This window comes from Urocitellus parryii, chromosome 4, assembly GCF_045843805.1.
Source record: "Urocitellus parryii isolate mUroPar1 chromosome 4, mUroPar1.hap1, whole genome shotgun sequence".
NCBI lineage: Eukaryota > Metazoa > Chordata > Mammalia > Rodentia > Sciuridae > Urocitellus > Urocitellus parryii.
In genome coordinates, this window is record NC_135534.1 from 99,966,469 (window position 1) to 99,988,279 (window position 21,811).

At 39.6% G+C, this 21,811-nt stretch overlaps 1 protein-coding gene across 11 annotated transcripts in view; it reads left to right on the forward strand.

Moving 5' to 3' along the window:
- The first annotated feature begins 381 nt into the window (after window positions 1-381).
- Ncam1 (neural cell adhesion molecule 1) overlaps window positions 382-21,811 on the forward strand; it is a 290,431-nt gene continuing 269,001 nt past the window's right edge. For all 11 annotated transcript variants that reach the window (XM_077796919.1, XM_077796926.1, XM_026392527.2 and 8 more), the window contains exon 1: window positions 382-662. In XM_077796919.1, coding sequence (XP_077653045.1) covers window positions 611-662 — 52 coding nt within the window. In that variant the 5' untranslated portion in view covers window positions 382-610. The remainder of the gene's footprint in view (window positions 663-21,811) is intronic.

A 21,811-nucleotide genomic window follows, 5' to 3' on the forward strand; every position in this document is an offset into this window, starting at 1 on the left:
GGGATTCCACAACTTTGAAAAATCTAACCAAATCATCCAAGATTTTGTTTTTATTTTTACTAGTTATTAAAATATCCAAAATCCTGATTAAGAAAGACAGGGTGGCAGGAGGGACCGTGAAAGCATGAGGGGAAAGTGTGAAAAGAAGAAATCCCAGTTCTGCCAGGGAGACTGCTTGTGAAAGAGCCCGGCTCCCTCGGTAGCTCCAGGCCGCGTTTTGCAGGCGGCTGCATCTGCCTCCCCTGTCTCTTTTACCTCCTTGATGTTCGGCACTATTTGTGGCCGGCGTGGTGGAAGGACACAGTGAGGTTCTCACCCCCGCCCCCCGCCCCCCGCTCCCATCCCCAGTTCCATCAAAGCGAACCCGGGCCAGCGCAAGGATCTCCGAGTTGCGAGTGTGCTGAGGCTGGGACTGTCACTCATTCTCCGATCAGCGCGTGAACGCAGCTCGGCAGCCGCTGGCAGGAAACAATTCTGCAAAAATAATCATACTCAGCCTGGCAATTGTCTGCCCCTAGGTCTGTTGCTCTGCCGCCGTCCACACTCGCTGCAAGGGGGGGGGCACAGAATTTATCGCGGCAAGAACATCACTCCCAGCCAGCAGATTACAATGCTGCAAACTAAGGATCTCATCTGGACTTTGTTTTTCCTGGGAACTGCAGGTACATTTTTTTGTTGTTAATTCTCAATCTGATTTGCTAATTGTCCCTTCCACCTACGCCTCCCATGAGGAACACTGTTATTTTGGGTGGCTTTATGTGGAACGCTAAGACGGGTCATTTTCGTTGGGCTGAGAAAGGAGTGCGTCGCCCTTGCTGCCCAGCCGAACCCCGCGCCCTCCCGGGTTGCGCTGGACCGGGGCTGCTTCCCCGCGCCGGGAGCGCTCTGCGCCCCTCCTGCGCGTCCGTCCTTCCCACTTTGAGTGCGGGCGGCGATAGGAGAGGGCTGGTCGGCTCCCGGGGACGCTGCGGCCGCGCTGGCGATGGGCAGCGCTCCTTCTCTGAAGGCGGGCAGCGGCGCGGGGGATGCCGCGGTTCGGGTGGTGCCTCCTCATAGCCTCGCATTCCGGGAGGAAGGGGCTTGTCAGCCCCGGCTCCAGGAAGAGTGAACAATAAGGCCGGGACAGTCACCCCTAATCGTTATTTCCCCGGGTGTAATAAAGTGGGACTCGCAGTCTCCGCCCCACCTCCCTGGGCCGAATAACGGTTTGTAAAATGGGGCGAAATGGGCAGAATCGCAGGGCTGTGTGGCCGTTGTTGCACCCCCGTCCATATGACGTTAGTTTTTCATTTGCCAAATTGCTGGTTAGTTGCAAAGCCTGCCCTCGGCCGGGAGCACGGAGGGATGGGAGGGTCGAGCGCCGCGTTTTGACAGGAGGAAGTGCAGAGGGGCGGAGGGCGAGGAGGGCGTGATCTGGACTGCCTGATGTGTGTGTGCGCGCGTGTGCCTTTACACGCACCGCGAACCCAGTTTTTCACAGTGCCAGAGAAGAATGGCAGGTAGCCGCCCGAAACACCTCGCCCCAGTCTCCTTTCTTTGGGCGAGGTTCCTGATCCTGGCAAAGTGCGAACAATAGGGATCTGGGAGGAAGACTGTAGGGACGTTGCCGCGGGTAGCGGGGGCTGTGCCGCCGCCCAGAGAACCTAAGCAGCCGGGAGGGAGGCGCATTTCATTTTGACTATTTCCATCTCGGCCTCCCTGCAAAATTCTTCTGTGCGTGCCCACCCTCCCGTCCAGCTGCTCCCCCACCCCACCCAAGGATTTGCGCTTTGGCGCTGACAAACGGGAGGGGACGGAGAAAAGGAGCTGGGGCCGCAGAGGGTTGGGTGGGTTGGGCGGACAGTCGGTGAGGAACGTGTGCTGGAAAGCGCCGGCGGAAAGCCGGGCGGCGGGGGCAGTGCTTCGCAAACACCGCTGCCAGGTGCCGCTGTACCTGCCCTGGAGGGCAGAGCCCCGGTGGAGAAGCGCGCGGGGCGGGCCGGGGAGCACCCAGCGTCCCCCGCCGCAGGCGGCACCGGAGCAGCGGCGGCCGCCGCCTCCAGCCAACTCGGGTCCCTCCCATGGCGACCAATCAGAGCTAGGCTGGCTGGGCGGGAAGCCGCGAGAGGCTTTTATTGCGGCGCGGGTGGCGGCCTGAACTGCCAGGACCGTCTCCGGTGTTCCAGCCTAACGGTCTCGCTAGCTCCCGGCCGGGAGAGACCCCGCCCTGAGGCCGTGCCCCGCCTGCCCGACAATTTCTGAGGAAATAAAATGGAGACTGGGTGGTCACCTGGCGGTCTCTTAGTCCCGTACGCAGGTGCGCACCCACTCTCGCCTCTTTTACGCCGACTTGGAATATCCTCGCGCTCCCTCCAGCTCACACCCTCTCGCGGTGGTGTCCTGGCCCCAGCGCGACGCCTGGGAGGTCCGCAGGGAGCCGACTAGGAGCTGCGGCCAGGCTCACCGACGCGCGTGCGCTGACCCACTAGTCGCGGGCCGGGGGCTAGACTGGAGGCGAGGCTAGGGGCAGGGCAGGGCGGGGCGGGGCGGGGCCGAGCCTTGGCTGGGAGCTTGGGCTGGGTCCCTGTGGCCACCTGGCTGGGGCCTCCAGGGGCTTGTCCTACCCGTTTGCGCCGGTGGGTCTCTATGACCAGACCTCTCCAGGTGGGGTGGGGTGTAGATGGGGAGGTGTGTGTTTTTGAGATTTCCTCCCCTCTGGGTGGGAACGTGACAATGGAGACCTGATCTTCAGTACGCCTTTTGGGGGATCGCCGGACCATCGTCTTCATCAGCGAGATGGGTGTAACCCTCAGTATTTAGATCCCATGGGAGTTACAGGCGGCTAGTATACGCCCAGGGAATCCACCTCGGGATGTTGGTGGATGCTCAGGCAAGGGTGGCATTCTAACCAATGTTCCCTGGAATGAAAACGTTCTCTTTCCTGGACCATGCGGATGGGAAGAAGGCAGAATGTAAAAAACGTAGGGGGCTGCTTAACAAAAGAAAGAAGTTGAATGGTTGGTTTTATGAAGAGAAATGATTTTCCATTGGAGTATTGTTTCTACCATAGTTTAAAAAAATCCAGAAAATTCAAGTCAAAGAGTCAGGATGAAAATGAAAACAATATAACACACACACATGCACACAAGAATATTCTTTTTCTTATTTGTCCTCAAATGCTGTAGCATCTCCAGAGACAATGGTGATTGTCCATGTATATGACAATTTAGATACAAGGTGTACTAATCTCAGTACATCAAATGAGTCAGGTAACTGTTTCTCATGTTTAATATCTTCTGCTGCTTGGGAATAAAGTGAAAGGATGTGGAATTATATAGTAAATTTGTGTCTATTCTAGCAGCACTTTTGGATGTTGTGTGGAAAAATTGTTTGCTTGAATAACCTGGAATGGCTGAGTTACATGATTACTTGGTAATTTTACAATATGCCAGTTTAACCTGCAAAAGTCAAGGAATGGATAGGACTTTAAAAGGAAAAAAAAAGATAGCACCAGAGTAAGAACAACGAGCACCTTTGCTACATTATGAAAGGCGATGTACATAAGTACATTTAATATCCTTTGTTAAATTAATTAAGATGAATTTCAGCAAAGTTTGCTGGGAGTAGTTACTGAGAGTTGCATTTTTTAGTAGATTTAATGTGTTTCTTTGAAAAGAACTTAACTGACAATGACAAAACTGTAACAATTCTATCCAAAATCCAAAAAAAAATCCCTAAACATTATATTCTTAAGATAAATATTGGCATATTTAAAAATATTGAAATTAGCTTGGAATCCATTTAAAACACAACAGAGTTTTAAAATGGGGAATAAAAAACAGACATTGTAGAGGGGTGGCCTGTCATTTACTCAAGTTTTATTTACTGTTCCCACTACAAAGAAGATACTACAGAATTCTGGCTAAGGTTTCATTAATGTACTTTTTTTTTTCTTTTTGTTTTCTGAAGATTGAACCCAGGGGCATTTTACCAGTGAGCTAAGTCCCCAGTCCCCTTTTTATTTTTATTTTTTTGAGATGGTTACTGCTTAGGGTATCATCAAATTGCTTTGGACCTTCCTTGCTAAGTTGCTGAGGCTGGCCTTGAACTTGTGATTCTCCTGCCTAAGCCTCCCAAGTTGCTGGGATTACAGGTGTGCACTACTGTGCCTAGCAGTTTTTGTTAGTCTAATACTTTTGGTACTCCCTTCCTCTCTCCTCAAATGATTGCACTTGATGACTATTTTTCTGAATACCTTTACTGGGACCTAAAAAAAAAAAATAACATTGGAATAGAACAAAATGACAAGACCTATCTTTCTTGCAGTGATGGAACTTCCTCCATTTGTTCTTATGCCAATGAATTAGCCTTGGAGTTTGTTGATTTAATTGGTAACTGGTTCCTTGAGCTTGATAGTTCAAGGATTAAGGGAGTAATTGACACACACACAAAGAAAGCTCATATATATATATATATATATAAAACATGGTGTGGTGTGTTATTTGCAAGGGATGTGGGTGTTTACCTCAGGCAGAAAGCAAGCAGAGGAAGCAGTAAGTCACAGGGAGTCCCCACATCCCAAGAGTTTGCATAGCTTTTCTCTTTGGAACCCTTTATCATTAATTAAATTCCTTAGACAGATAGCATGTAATTTAATGTAAAGAGTCTGTATCTGTATTTTTCTGTTCATAGGGAACAATGTCTTAATATGTAGGTCTGGGGTTGTGGCTCAATGGTAGAGTGCTGGCCTAGCACACCTGAGGTACTGGGTTTGATCCTTAGCACCACATAAAAATGAAATAAAGTCTACAACTAAAAAATAAAATATAAATAAATATCACCATTTTGTCATTTAAAAACTGATCTTTAGACATGACAGAGGATTTTGTTAGCCCCAGAACTCTGTTTCTTAAATTCTAGATAGCATTTTGTAAATTTCACATTACTTGAAATATGGACTTTGGGATTTCTTGTGCAACCACTTAATTTTAAAAGACAGTCAAACCTCTCTTTAGTATTAGTTTGATGAATTCCCCATATTTACATCATCAGTGTTAAAGACTGTGGCCACTCTCCAGGCTGAAAGTAGCTTCAATGCCACTGGCAGACCTCCAAAGGTATTTTACAATCCTTCCTGACTTCCTGTAAAATGAGTGATTGACTACCTGTTGCTAAAGAACAGTTAGAACTTCCCCTGATGATCTTGGGTTTGTGGTGATGGAGACCAGAACCAATTGGCAGGGAGGGGAGGGCAGGGGCTGCACCTGTCCCCATCTGTCTACTGGGAACAGAGGAGACAAAAACATTTAAAAGGGGCTCTTCTGTGCTTTTGAAAGGTGAAATTATAGAAGTTTCATGGTGTCAAGATAAATATTTTAGTGTAAGTTCTATAAATAATAATTCTTCAAATTAGCAAATATATAGACAAAGGAATGCCTGGAACTTTTAGAAGAAGAAATAGCTGCAAATTACAAGTCAATTTTTGCTTATCTTAAAACTGGGTAACAAATTAAATAAGATTGGAAACACTGGTCATTTGGCTGTATAAAATAATAGTTATTTGAGCTTTGAAGCAAAAAGACTAAAATTGAGATATACCTTTGGTTAAAAGGAAGAATTCTGAGTAAAATTCAGCTGAGAATTGTATATGTTTCTTAACTTGTTCAACAAGTCTGTCAGCAATATTTCAAGAAGCAGCCTCCTAGGGAGGGTGAAATGACCAAAGGCCTCTTTGCTTAATGATTCATTTTCTGGAAGGGTCCAGGCTTTTTAATATTTAAACCATTTTAGTAAAATTGTTTTCAATAATCTAAGTAGATATGTTTACTACTGTAGGACATTGGAATGTGGAAGTTAATCTGAAGGTCATAGTCCTGTCACCCTTGGCCCCTTATGTTATTGATTCCTGGTGCCAAACCTTCAAACCATTTGCTGTTGCAAAGGGATGTAAATTATCTGGCGTTGGCAGTGGTGCCATTATGCCTTTCATTTCATGTTGTTGAAATACTGTCCCTCGCTGCAGATGCTCATTAGGAACATTACCTTTTGATGTTGGTCTGGGTGCCAAATGGCAGCCTTTCAGGCAGTCTCAATACATTATACTTAAAACACTCTTAGGCCACTGAGTTAACTGATTTTCAGTTAGGTGGACACACTTTCCCTGCCTGCAGTATTAATTTAGCTTCTGAGCAATCAGAAACTAAAAAAGCCCTGCCCCAAAGAATCTATCTATATATGTGTTTTTGCAAAAGAGAAAGTTTTAATGAACCCAATATGTATCCTTTTCCTTCCACGTACATGTAATACTTTCTTGCATTCAAAGATTGCATGGCAGATATAGCTCAGAAGCCTTCTGTATAACCTGTGTTTCACTATGTACTCTGAGTATTTTTGATTTGTAGCCACAAACTCAGCAACATCTGGGTTCCCCTTTTTCTGTTGTGTGTCATTCCTGAGATAATGCATAAAAAGCCTTTTGTTACATATCAGTCTCTTCTTTTGGTATCTGATTACCTCATCATTTAGGAATATTCATAGTAATGTCACACTGTTCGAGATTGTGTTACAACATTAGATATTCTCTTAAATAGTTGATCACATATGTTTATTGAGTGCCAGCTTTTAATCATCAGCTCTGTGGGGAGTTACAAAGGAGTGAAATGACATAATTTCTGCTGTCAGGGAACCCTGGGAATAGACAAGCCTGGAGATTAGGAGAGGCATACAATCCTAGAATGAAGCCCCAGCTCTACCCCTCATCCTGGACAAGTTATTCTCCAAGTTTCCAGTTTCCTCTTCTGTGCAGTGGGAAGATCAGTAATGCCTGCTTGGGAGTATTTTTGAGCTCACAGGACTTCAATGCATGTAAGCTATTGTTTATTAGGAAGAAGGATATATATGGATCAAGAAAAATATTTAGACATAGTGCTCTTATTTTAGAATGATTTTAAAAAGGGTATTATGAGACATGATTTATTCAGTGATTAATACCACATTTTAAAAAAATGTTTACTAAATGTGCCTGCACTGTCATGTTGGCTGTAAATACTTTACAGGGAAAAGTAGTTTGATTATAAGATTGAGAGCCAGTAGTAAAAGGATAGATCTAAGTTTATAGGGCTTGGAGTGCATACAATTTTGAGGACCCTCTTTAAGGAAAACACGAAACTCTCTTGCTTGGACAAAAACATAGAAAACAACAGGATCACAAGAGCACATTGCCAGGTTTCCTTCTCCAGAGCCTTGGAAGGAGCCTGCGCCATTCAGGACCCTGAGGAGGCCTAGCCCTGCTAAGGCACTGTACTTTGGTCTTAGATCAACTTGCTTTGAGCTTACAGGACTTCAATGCATGTAAGCTATTGTTTATTAGAGAGGAAGAATACCCTTTTAAAAACCATTATAGCCTTTAAAAATCATTCTAAAATAAGATCACTATGTCTAAATATTTTTCTTGATCCATATACATATAGGCAAATTGTTCCAGTTTGTTAAGCCTGTGCCTCATAATAATTGTGTAATGCTTGGGAGATCATAATCGTATATGGAAATCAAAGTTACTTTTTAAAAGACGCTTTTTGACCTTTGTTTTTCAGAAAATCCTAAGTGAGATCTGAGGTGTTCTGCTGTGTCTCACTGCTGATATTTTGCAAATGACTAACTGGAATAAAATAGAATAATTGCTATTATTATTCAAATGAGTCAGACACAGTGCCCCACTGGTTGGGCAGGAAGTGGTTTTGCCAACTAAAGGCATAAGATATTAGAGAGGAGAATGGATATTTTGGTTTAGGTATTAGCATCCATCATCCATGTTTTCATGGAACTTGTAGTCTAATAGTAGGGAGAAAAACAAATATTCAACAAGTAACACACACATTTATAATTACATAGTCTCAAATCTAAGGAAGGGTACAGTGTGCCCTGAGAGTTTGTGAGGGGGAAATTTACTTTTGATTGGGTTGGGGAGGGAGGGGAGGAGGCGGCATTTAAACCACTGTGTCAAATAGGAAGGACAGATGGTATTTCTGGTTTTTTTTTTTGTTTTGTTTTGAGAGAGAGAGAGAGAGAGAGAGAGAGAGAGAGAGAGAGAGAGAGAATTTTAATATTTATTTTTCAGTTTTCGGCGGACACAACATTTTTGTTTGTATGTGGTGCTGAGGATGGTATTCCTGTTTTAAGCCATGATTGACTACTTAATTCAACAAACATTGAATGACAGCAAACGTTCCTAAATTCTTTCATTCAAAAAACCTTCCTGAAGTCTTGAGAAAGTTGAATAGTTTCAAGAATGGTGTTGGGTTTCAGATTATAAAGTCCATGCCTCTAGAGCTTTCCAGGTGGGGAGAGAGACATACTTATAGAATGGCTTAAATGCTATTGGATCACAAGGAAGGAAGCAGTTAATTCTGCTTGGGACTCTGGTGAGCTGGGTCTGGGGGATGAGTTTGCCTTCACTAGCTGGAGCAGGAAGAAGGGGTGTTTCATGCAGTGAACAGCCGGGAGCCGAATGTGTGCAGTTTGGTTTGGGGAACAGGGTGGGGTTTCTTTGAGAGAAATGATCTGAGATTAGGAGAAGATTCTATTAGGCCCAATATTGTTAGGTCTTGAAGTGGAAACAGGCTGAGAAAGGTGAAGTGACACTGGTAGGTGGGGCTGGGACCATAACTGACATTAGTTGGCTGTCTTTCATCCTTTTCTAAAGTCAGGGCAACTTGAATAACATCTAGCATCGAAAACATGCCAACAAATGCTTGTTCCTGTGGCCTCTGAACTACCTTGAGTCTGACCTAAGCAAGGGTGTGACCTGCTGGAGGAATGACATCCAAGGCATTGGAGTCCGACAGGTCTGGAAGAACCATACTGACATTTGGCAAGCTGGTGAGCTCCTGGGTCAGCTTTCCCTTCTGTGGCCCCCATGTTCCGTTGTGGATTTGGTGAGCTTGAATGAAATCACATTTGTAAAGCAGGTAAACAGGTACTCCATAGGTATCTAGTTAAAAAGTTCATCTTGAACAAAGATTTTATTTGAAATTCTTCTTATAAAGGTGAATATGATGTGGAAAGTTCTGAGCTTCACACTGATGGGTAAAATGAAGTAAATTTAAGAACACTGTACTGGTCTTGCAGAACCTTTCAGATGGGGAGAAAACACTGTTTCACAGCTAAGAAATCATGAAAGATTCTAAAGGAATAAGGGCCTAAATGAAGAAGGCAGACAACAATTGTGAGACATAGTTAGCGAGGCAGAACTTACATGATGCATGACCTTGGTTGGTTTAATGTCTGAAAAAGGTGTAGAGGAGGGAAATCCTAATCTGGACCTTCAGGCTAAGGAAGACCTGTTTGCCCATAGAAAGAGATGGGTCTGGCTAAAGAATTTCTATCAATTAAATGCTGGGTATTGGGGGCAGATTATATTAAAATCATAAATGCAAGGCAAAAGAGAGTGTTGCTGGTGGAGATGTTGAGAAATCACTTTTGAAAATGTTTAAGGGAATAGTCAGTGGTAGCCATTGAACATGTGCTGTGCTACTCTGTCAGGTTAACTGGGAATTAGTAGAGATGGGAATAGGAGCAGTTGGTAGAGATCATTGCTGGGGAATTTTGGCTTTAGGAAGCATTCATTATAGTGGCTGGACAGAATAAAGGGTCTGTGAAAAAGGTCTTTTGTTGTTGAATGAAAGATGAAGAAGAGAATGGAGACCTAGAGGCAGGGGCAAAGAAAAGCCAGGTAGAGCTGGCTCAGGGGCCAGCGAGGTCCAAAGAGAATGCTTTGCTTTATGTAATAAGAAGACTTGTATGTGGGGAAGGGAAATCGTTGGGCTTAGATGTAAAAGATCTGGGTTTAAAATTTGGCTCTTGTTAGGATTTGGATGTGAGGTGCCCCCTGGAAGCTCATATACAAGACAATGTAAGAAGGTTTGGAGGAGAAATGATTGGGTCACAGCCTAGCCCTAATCAGTGAATTAATCCCTAGTGGGATTAATTGAGTGGTGAATGGAGCCAGGTGACTGGAGGAAGTGGTTCATTTGGGTAATGGCCAGGGGGTATATATTTGAATCTGGCCAGTGGGGGGGGGGGTGTCTCTCTCTCTCGTTGCTGCTTGATCTTTACGTAGGTCGACCTATTTCCCTTGCCACACTCCTCCGCCATGACCAGGATGTTCTACCTCACCTGGAGCCCTAAGGAATGGAGTCAGCCTTCTATGGACTTCTGAAATCTGAGCCCTCAAATAAAGTTTTCCCTCCTCTATCATTGTTCTGGACAGGTCTTTTTGTCATAGCAGTAAAAAAGCTGACTAAAACAGCTTTGCTACTAACTACCTAAATAAACTTATAGAAGGTACTTACCCTCTTGCCGTAATTTCCTGATTTGAATAGAAGAATGAGATTAGAAAATGTGAGAAATGAATCACAAATGAAAATGTTACAACTCTACCCTTTATCAATAGACATGTACCGGAAGAGTTTGATAAAAATCTAATTTTATATACCAGAAGAGCTTGTTAGAAAGAAACCCAACTGTGATTTGTTTTACAAAGGAGATAATTTTGCAAAGAGACAATTGTAATGACTTTGGAGAAGGATAAAATGGGCACAGCTGAGATGTTAGAGATGACAAATTAACCAGCAAGAGTGTATGATAGATCCAAAATAGTAGATGACTGAGAAAAGATTTTTTTTTTAAGTCGCAAACTTCCAGGATTGAAATAATCATGGTTCTATCAATATCACGGGAAAATTAAGGGGAAAAAAAAACAGGTTTTAGAAGAAGTTCGGGCATTGGGCATCCTAATATCTTAATTGATGGGTTAGTATTTTCCAAACTGTGGGTGGTAAAATCTCTTTAACTGGACTCCATAAAGTTTAAAAAAGAAGAAAGGCATGGAGAGATGAGGGAGGAATGGAATGGAATGGAATGGAATGGAATAGAAAATAAGGTATGTCTTACATAGTGAGGGTAAATATGTATTTAGTTCAGGTGTGTGGACGTGTTTGTGCAATACGTGACTGGTTGTGCTGAAAAACATTAGGACTCAGGTCTAGAGACTTTGACAGCTACTGTCACAGAAGAAAGAGTATAGGCCAGGAAGAAGATGAAGTAATCTGTTGTAGAGAGAGTACGTTAGAAGATACAGAGTAGAGACTTAATGGACTTGAGGGAAGGTGAGAAGAAATGACAGCAAATAAACCTCTCAAGCAACCAAGCAGCCTGTTAGCTGCCAGATATAATACTGGGGAATGGTATTGGCTAAATTACGTTGTCATATCATGTGCCTGTGTGAATTAGTAATGGTGAATTCCACTACTATGTGAAATTGCAATGCAACAATCAAAAAAGGAGAAGGAGAAGGAGAAGAAGGGGAGGAAGAAGAAAGCAAGCAAAACCAACAACAACAATAACAAAATTCAAAAGAATACTCTAAATTTGAAACCTTGACCTCAGAGAGCTTACTGTGCGTTTGGAAAGAAAAAGAGAGCTAGGAATATCGTGTCAACATCTGCAGCAAAATAGGTGGCACCTAAAACTTCTTTGGCAGACTGAAGATTGCCTGGGAAGCAAGAGTGGCTGGAGAACTCCCCTCATCTAAATGAGAGCTGGAGACTTTGAAGGAAGGATTCAGTTCTGCAGAGAGGAGGGGTGGGTGTGTTGCCAGAGGTGACTGGAGGGAGTCCAGCTAGTGGATCAAGAAGACAATTCTAATATTCTTTCACTAGAGAGAAAGCACCATGAATTGTAATTCATACCCAGAAATACTTGTGTTGCAGTTTTTATGAAGCATCAATATGGTATCTACAATTCAGCAGCTAATACTAAACGAATGGAGGGCACAGAAATTAGTGGTGTGAACACCAAGGTTAGAAAACTGTAGTAATGTGAAATGGAAAAAAAAAATCTGGGAACAAATACTATATTTAGGTATAACCCCAGTTTTGCTTAGAAACACTTTTCACTTATCCTTCATCAAGATTGGAAGACAATAGGTTACATTTTATGATGCCTGAGTTTCCTATAATGAGAATAAATTGCTTTATATTCAGTTGTACAACAAATCATGCAGTAAAAAGAGATCAGCAGTACTTCTGTGGTAAAGAGTACAGGGAAGGTGAGCATCAGTGGAAACTCTCCATTAGTTTCAGAGGAGCACGGTGACCTTATACAGATTTCAGTTGTGTTGTGAAATTCAAGTTCTTCAGAGTCAAAGGCTGAGGAAGAGTTGATCCAGGACAAAAAAGGAAGGACAGAAGAGGTGCTGCATGGGCTGAAATGCTGAGGGCCATCTGGACTGTGCACCAAGAGAAGAGACAGAGAGGGGCAAGGTGGCCAGCAGCCTTCAAGGACGACTAGAGGAATTCATGTGTTAGGAACTCAATAAAGTTAGGATTTTTTTCTGCCGTGATTTCATCTATCATGCAAGAGGGAAATTTTTAGATACAGTTTTCTCTTCTTGCACCAATGCCTCATGATATTCAGACTTTATTTCTATAACTTTAGAAAATCTTTCTGTGTATAACAGTCTTTGGATGCTTATGCTTGTCACAGATTGAATGTATTGTTTTTATGAGGTCAGCAAAGGAGTGGAAAGGGTTCTGATTGACTGCTTTTTCTAGTGTTCTTTTATACATATTTTGTTTGGGGACATCCACTGTTTGCCCGAGGTGCTGCCAATCACTAGTTAAGCTGAAATTGCTCTGTTTTTCAATTGGATTTAGGATGCAGCCTGGAAGCCATAAAGATATTATGCTATGGGCACCAGAAGATGTATATCCAGTGATTTTGAATTATCTTTCTTAATTTAGTATCTCCTTTTGGCATTACAGGGGCAGTACATATTGTAGGGTGTATTCTAGGGGCCGTTGGTATCAAAAACCTGCATTCTGGACCATGGCTCCTCTGATTTCCATGTCCTTGAGCCAATTATTTAATCTCTCCAACACTCAGTTTGTTTATCTGTGAAACAGGGATAATAATACCCATTTAATAGAGTTATTGTGAGGACAAAATGAAGTAATTTATATAACTAACTGACACATAGAGAACTCATTAATCTTTTCCCATTTCTTTTCTTTTTTTTTTTTGCTAAAGTTCACAGTGAAGGGATATACAATTACTGTTGGATTTAAGTATTGACTATAATTAGAATCACATTTCCCCATTTATTTTTCATTTTCTGTGATTTCGGGATCATAACGAGTTACAGTTGAATTAGAAATGTATGGTTGATTGCTTAGTTTTTACCTCCTGTGAAAGCAAAGTTTAGTAGATCTTGATCTTTGAGAAATGTAGAATTTTAAAAATCAAATTGGGGCTGGGCATGGTGGTCACACCTGTAATCCCAGGATTATGGAGACTGAGGCCAGCCCCAGTGATTTAGTGAGGCCCTAGCCAACTTAGCTAGACCCTGCCTTAAAATAAAAAAATAAAAAGGACTGAGGATGTAGCTCAGTGGTAAAATACCTCTAACTTCAATCCCTAGTACCTAAAAAAAATTAAATTAGTTTATATAGATTTTACTTTCTATTTGCATGGGGTTAACATTAAACTTGTCCATTAGCTGCAATGTGGAGCCACAAAATTTAGGATATTTAAATACAGGTTTGTTGCTAAAGTTCTTATTGGTGATACTTCATTAATCTGAAAATCATTTATCTGGTAACTTTTAATTTGTTGGAATATTAAGAACCAAGAAGTAGGGAAACAACCCTCTGAATAACAAAAATAGATATACTAATGCCCGTGCATTGAATTGTATGCACTTGACTCATGTAGAAGCCCTTAAACCTTTATTCAAAAGGAGCCCTCTAGTCTTAATTTCCTATCTTCTGCCACACTTATAAAGACCCTTAGATTTGGGTTAGAATCGAGATAACATGCTTGCCAGGTACAGGTACAGTGCCAGTAAGGAGGCCTAGTAACTTGAATAAAGAAAGGATGGGAAAACTATGAAGAGCAGATTCCAGATTACTAAAAACATTTTAGTCATAGCCATTCGTGTTTGGTTAAGAACGAGGCAGCTTTATGTCACAAAATGCTGAGGGAATGCCTACATCAGAGTGCAGTATAAATTGTAGGTGTCCACCTTTAAGTCTCCTCTGGAAGAACCAATTGTGGTCATTTCAAGGAGCAGGTATCAGTGACATGGATTCAGTTGTTGCACATCTGTTTTATGTGTTCAGTGGTGTGAGGTGTCAAAGGAGAGTGGTATCAAGTGATATCAGGGAGTTTCCTCATAGGTGGAGAGATGGAGCAAACACAAACCTAGGTGCTGCTGTCTACACCAATTGCAAGTTGGAATAAGGAGAGGTAATGCAATTAGTGCTGCTCACTCACCACACATTATAATCCCAGAAGATTTCGGACAAATGGGGTTTTATATTTCATCTTCTAGAGTCACCTTGTTGTCTACAGTTTCTAAGTTTGGTTGGTAGTCCTTAGCTATTTACTTGCCAGGAGAGCCATTTTTTTTCTTCTAAGTTACAGTAAGTGTATCTTGAGATTAAAAATCCTAACTACTCAAGTAATTGGAGTTAGTTGTTATTCTTCCCTTCTTTATTGAATTTAATTCTTATTTGTCTACATTGCCTAAAAACTAAGACTCTTAATAAAAAAACATTAGTCCCCTGCCCGAACTCTTCTGTCCTTCCTTACCCCTTCTCACTCCTCCACCTCTGATTTTGACTCCCGTGAAGCAACCACTTTCTACTTATTTAGTTGTTCTACATTTTACCTCCATATTTATACTTTATTAATTCTTCATTTTTAGGTATTATTTATTGCCTTTTTTCTCTTATGAAGACAGTGCTTTTATATAACTTCTAAGACCCTCCTACATTTTTTTAACCCCTGGCTTCCTAATATAACTATTTTTGGTTAAACCAATATTTAATGTTTATGTTATTATGACCACGTAAATGTTATTCACAGTTGAGCCATCAGTGATTCTATGATTTCAGTCCCTTTCCTGTACAACTTTCTGTCTTTCCTGGGGTTTGTAATGGCCTCGGTTTTCCTTTGCTTATTTTTCTACATACTGTCACTGATTATCTTCAAGTTTTCAGACTGAAGTATAAATTTCCCCTTAAAATTTTCAAACGTGATTGTTTCCTTTTTTCTCCTGGGGACACGTATTCTGGACCTTATGCTTCTTCTTCACTTCATCTACACTGTTGGCTTTGTAGGCTTGCTATAGCTAGCTTATATTTGCCTGGCATATATTTCTCTAGATTGGAAATTATTTTTCCAAAGAATTTTGAAGGCATTGCTGCTCCATACTTTATAGCTTTCTGTTGCAGTGGCCAAGTCCAGTGCCATCCTAATTTCTGATATTCCTGACACTTGTTTATGTCTCCACTGAAGATTTTAAGATATTCTGTCTACAGTGTCCTGAAACTTCTCAGTAATGTGCTTTCATGTCTGTCTGTTTTCATTTATTGGAGTGGGTTCTCTGTGGAACATTTTAGTTTGAAAATGTATGTCCTTTAAGTGTTGAATAACATATATTACTTATTTGATATTTTTCTACCTTTGTTTTATCCTGTTATTTCTGGAATTGTCTTTCAGAAGTTGGAGTGACCATCCAATTTTTTTCTTCCCTTCTCATCATATTGTTCATTTCTTTGTTTCCTTCTCCCTGATTTCTGAGACATGTTCTTAGCTTTTTTCATTTTTTTTCTGTTGAATTTTCTATTTTGTTAACATTTGAAAATTCTACGAATGCTTTTTTTGTCCTCTGAATGTCTCTTGTAGAGTATCCTCATTTCTTTCTTGATGCACTATCTTTTATGTTGCTGAGGATCTTAGAAATTTCCTTTGCTTCTTGTGTTGTCTCTTTCCCCCTCCGAGTTCCTCTTTATTATGTTTTAGTATCTCCTTTCCTGTTTCATACTGTATCATTTTATTGCTCCAATTCTAATGATCCTTGACTGCCTATTAGTGATTAGAGTGAGACTCTGCAAAGTTATAGAAGATCTTTGTGAGTGCGCTTCACCTAGGGTGATTGTGCAGAGTATCTGGGATATTAAGTGGAAAGTGTCCACATCTACTCATTTGTACTTATATTTTCTCTTGAGTGGGTCAATTTAAGAGAATTCAATATTTTGAAACCTGCAGGGCGTGAAGTCTGACTTTTTTCTCTGAATGGGAGAAATAAATTGGGTGTATTTTTTTTTCAGTAGTCAGGATTTCATTTACTTCCCCATATTTTCAGCAGAGCACATCTGCCTTCAACATTGCCTGTTGTCTCCTCTGGGTCAAACTCTGTAGTTATTAAAATTCCAGTCTTCTGGGATGGAGGGGAATGGGAGAAGAGGTGATACCTGGCCGTTACCTTCTTATAGCTTGTACTTGTGTGTGTGTGTGTGAGTGTGTGTGTGTGTGTGTGTGTACACACTTGTGTGCTTGAAGTTAGTGGCAAGAGAGGGTGCATTAGCTTTAATTTCAGAGATAACTGAGAACCCTTTGACAACATGTCTCTTTCAGGGTTCATAATTGCTACAAGCCAAAGCAGATTTTTGAAATCTTTTATCTCACACGTTTTAGTATAGAATTGTTGAGATCGAAAGAATCATGCAGAGTTCTTAAAGGAAGAGGTAAAAATACTCTAGGGGTGCATCAAAGGCAAAGATATAACAAGAGGAATGTCAAGGCAACTTCAAGCATTGACAGTTCAAAGAGTTAAGGCCAGTCATAGATTTTTGAGGAACCTTTTCAGAACTTAAGAGTGCTCAGAAGATTCCAGGGTGGCCTGGGATTCCACACTTTTTGGATATAAAGACAGGCTTGGCAGTGATGTGAACCAGAAGAAGAGCAATTTCGTGAGCATATTTGCAAATGGCAGTGTCCCAAATTTGTTGGGCAGCAGAAACATTTGCTTAATCCGGTATTTATGGAATAACTCCTGTGTTCTATCTAGTTGGTCTAGGAATTGGAGGTAAAAGGTGAATATCTTTTTTTGGGGGGGAAGGTACTGGGTATTGAACTCAGGGGCACTCAACCACTGAGACACATCCCAGCCCTATTTCATATTTTATTTAGAGACAGGCTTAAAGCCTTACTGTTGCTGTGGCTGGCTTTGAGCTTGCATTTCTCCTGCCTCAGCCTCCTGAGCTGCTGGGATTACAGGTGTATGCCATTGCACCTGGCAAAAGGTGAATATTTTAAAGCAATATCATCCGTAGGTTTGTGAACAATTCGACAGCATGTTCTAAACTGTTTTTTTGTTACATTTGTAATATGTATTCTAGTGGAATGACACTCAAGACAACCTTGAAAAAAATTTTAAAAAAAGATAACAAAAAATTATTTATTCCTTTCTTCAGATATTTTTTCCTTTTGTGTATGTAGCTTAAAGTTACTCAAAGCATGTTTAAAATTCAAAATTTTCATCAAAGAAAACCATCTGTCATAATGAAGCAAGAGGAGACATTATGTGATCTTCTTTGAAGATAAGAGATTGCAAAGTAAGTCAGTTAACTGCCCTAGATTACAATTTGAGGTCATGTTGAGCTAAATTGGTTTTGGAGTCAGAATTCAAATTGTTGGTCAGACTCAATTAAGATAACTGCACATGAAGGCAGTCTATGTGATAAAAAGATTGTTTTTTTTTTTGTTTGTATTTCTTTGTAACTAAGTTACATTCTAAGCATTATTTCTTAAGAGATAAACATTTCACATAGTAATTGACTGAGCTTGTTAAGAGTAGTTTTGTATATAAATCAGAAACCTGCATAATCAGTTATTGTTTGATTTTCTGTAGATGTTTAGAATAGGTCCTTTTGAAGTCACTGGGAGGTAAATTAATATATTATGTGTTTGCTGTCCTGTGCAATATTAAGAGAACAGCTGTCACAAACAAACCTAAGACATTTAAATTATTTTATATACCCATAGTAATAAATGTATATTTGGAGCTATTTTAAGAAAACAAATTATAAATATGTATAATTTTTTTAACAATTGATATATGTGTTTCTAAATAATAAATTATTTGTTTGTGATAAGACTACATAATTTTAAACCCTCTTAACTAGCACAACATGAGAGATTTAAAATGATGACTTCATTATTAATTTAGTCTTCACTTTCATCTTTTTATTTTGATAGACTAAAACAAATAAAGTAGTATTTTTATTTTTTATTCTAAGTTTCTTTATTTATCATTTAAATATACAAAGGAACAAAATGACTTAAACCTACAGATGAATTTAGTAGTATTATGTATCTGATGCTATCTGGAGAATTCAGGTACTTTGATTTTTACTAGATGGACGTTGGAACTTCATGAAAGATTTGCTGATGCCCTTGAAATGATGCTAATGTCTGTCCTAGAGAAAACTTAATGGAATACAGATGTTATTGACTGGTAATCATTTGTCCCTTATATGTATATATGTAACATGTATTTATATGTGTATGTGTGTGTGTGTAAACAATTTTTAAGGGGGGGGGCGTACTGGGGATTGAACTCAGGGGCACTTAGCCACTGAGCCACATCCCCAGCCCAATTTTGTATTTTTGTTTTTTAGAGAAAGGGTCTCCCTGAGTTGCTTAGTACCTCGCTTTTGCTGAGGCTGTCTTTGAACTTGAGCTCCTCCTGCCTCAGCTTCACCAGCTACTGGGATTATAGGAATGCACCACCATGCCTGACTATATATAATATTTTGACTGAAATGCATTTTGAAGTATGGCATCCATATTCATATACAATCTTAGAACTATATCTACAGAGGTTTTGAAAAAAGGACATAAAAATCCAATTTACATTTTGATGTTTAATGCATTGATTTTAAAAAATCCATGTCCAAGGCAAAACATTTGAATTGTTGATGATTTTTTTGCCTAAAACATTAAGTGGAAATGTGAGACAATTGTATGATTGGAATTTCTTAATGAGACTTTGTAGGTGGAGACAAGCCAAAAGCTAAAATAATAAGAAATGTGAAATTTTTATTAACGACAGTCTAACAATCCTACCTGAGAGGTTTGTGCTTCTTTTGAAACTTTAGTAGAAATCATCCAGGATATATGTGATTAGAAATGCTCTTAATGTATGTAATATATTTTCTTTGTAGCATTGTTTTCTTGAACATATTTTAATTTTCTATCAAAACAGACATTGAATTTAATAATACTTTGGAAGTCACAAGTTTTATAAAGGTATGAAGTTAGGTGAATTATTAATAAAATGTGATTTTTTTAGCCTTAATTTGGAATTTATAACTAATCTTAAAAATCACACATTTTCCAAAGCTTTATGCCAGATCACTTATTATTAAAAATGAATTGCAGTTCTTAAAAAGAAAGTATAACTGAATCTTGTTCCACATCATTGAGTTTCCTTAGATTTGGGAAAAAAAGATGAACATATTGGACTCAATCAGTGACCATCAATTTAAATATGGATCAAAGGTTCAAAAATCTAAATTGTCATTGTTTACAAAATATTGGTAAATTAGAGCTAAAGCGCTTGGTGCTATTGTGGAATCTTCTGTTTAAAAATAAACAGTGGAAATAATTGTAGAAACCTCTGGGTTTAGAAAAGCTTGTTGGTGGTTCTTCACATCCTACTAAAAAAGCAGGCTGTCTTTGCATATTAATCACTCTGTGAAAGGAAGCTTGCCTTATTTGCATTGTGCATGCACTAAGAAGTCCAATAGTATGCCTGAGAAAAAAAAATGGGGGGATTGTAATTGTTGTTCTCAAAAGGGTTTTTATTCCATTCAAGTGGAAAAGCTGAATGCTGGAGAATTAGTGCAGTGTTTTGTGGAAGAAGAGTCCCTTTTGGCCACTGCATTTTGTGTGATGCAGTCCCACTGTGTAAGGAGCCTAATGTTGGGGTGCAGAGGAGAGTGACTCATCCTTCTATGATGCAATCTATGTTTTGGTAGATCTCTTGACTTTTGTAAGCATTTTCTCCTGTTATGCTTGGGGAAAGAGTTAGAATGAAAAATCTGACAATATATGCAATATTGGAAATCGCAGGATAGGAATCAAACATGAACCAAAATATCTGAAATCTATGTAGCTTTTGTTTGAGGGCAGCGGAGCAGAGGTGGAGATAAACAATGTAAAATTAAGTAAATTAAGTACAAGTATCATCTTTTTTTTTTTAGAAAATGTGTGATTTGGTTAATGCCTTGCAGATATAATTTGCCCCAAATTGATTTTAAATGATATATTTGAAATTATCTTAATAATGATGGCATCTTTCTCACTTCATTGTGTTCTTAAGACTATTGTTTGAATGTAAACATTGAGAATAAACAGCAGAAATGTTCTTAATGTTATTGAAGATTTCTTTTAACAAGATCTCAGAAGATGAGCTACTTTTAACGAGTTTCTTTTTCATGATAAAGTGTACTTTCTGAAACTTTCTCCTGGTCTTCCCATTGGAGCTAGTTCTCCTGGTACAGCCATCTTAGTCAAAGTAGCTTCCAGAAGCTCAGCACATGCCTTAGTTATTTAGGAGGTTTGTTACTTGCAGTTGGTTTAATCTACTTCACACATTTTTAGCATCTTTTAAAACATTATGCATAGAATATGGCATTTTTCAATTAGATCTAAATTTTACAAGGGGGCAAATGTGCTATTATCAGTGAACACATATTTTGACAAAATAATTGTGTATAATCATAGAGACAAAGTCCATCATACTAAATGATTTTTGTTAAGTACAACATTTGCACACAAGTTTCACTCAAAACCACTTGGCTTAGGTATATTTGACTATCAGTGAAGATACTTGTTATCATCCTCTACAATATTGTATGGATTGGTAATTTGACAGTTGAACACAGATCCCTTGATGATACCATTTCTATTTTATTTGAATTGCTTTCTATTATATTCATTTCTATGGAAATTGTGTTTAATTTGGGTTTATATAAAGTATTCCTTAAACTTTTAGTGTATTTTTGTATTGCTCTTCTGAAAAACAGAAGTTACCAAGAAGTAGTTTAAAGAGGTAGTACCACACAAATTTTGACTGGTAGAAGACAAGGAACAATAACAACATGATTTATATAATTCAAAGAAATTATGGTAGGTTTCATAATGTTTCCTTTCAAAATGAATACATAATTGATATGTTTCCGTAAAATTTTCCTACAGACATAGAAATAAATTAAAATAAATTTATTTATAGATCTAATTAATTTTATTCTGGACTCGTGAATTGGGGAAACATATTCTACAAAATAAGACTAAACCTCCCCCTGAGCGATTGCAGAACAGTGAGTGGGTTTTATAAAGTGGGGATCAAGAAACAGAACAATAGAAACAAAGCTGACTGGTTAACATAAGGTTTGTTCAGTTACTTTTTGAGGAGTGTTAAAGTAGAGGGGACTGTATTATTACCCTGACTCAGGTAGACTGAAATCTATCTTTAGGAAGAACTAGCCTGTTTTGGGATCTGTCTTCTTCCTGAAAGTTTTAGTTTCATTATGTGGATTTAGCATGAATTACTTCATTTTGGTTTGGTTTGGTTTGGTTTGGTCTATTGGGTCCTAGTGCAGGAGATCAGTTCAAAACAGTGTCCTCTCATAATTTTTGTTTTAACAGACATAACTGTTAGAGTTCATAGTTAATGATTTAAATGTGAATGTTTTAATAAAAATGTGGAATGGGGCTAGGAGTGTAGCTCTATGGTAGAGTGAGTGCATGGGCGCTGGGTTCAATCTTTCTAGTACCACCCCAATATGTAATGTGTTATACTTTTTTAGGATTGTTTACATTTGTAAATATGAAAAAAATATGTACCAATAAAAAGAGCTGGTATCAAAAGCCATGGTATCATCTTTATACTCAGAGAAAGCATTTCACAAAACGCAACACA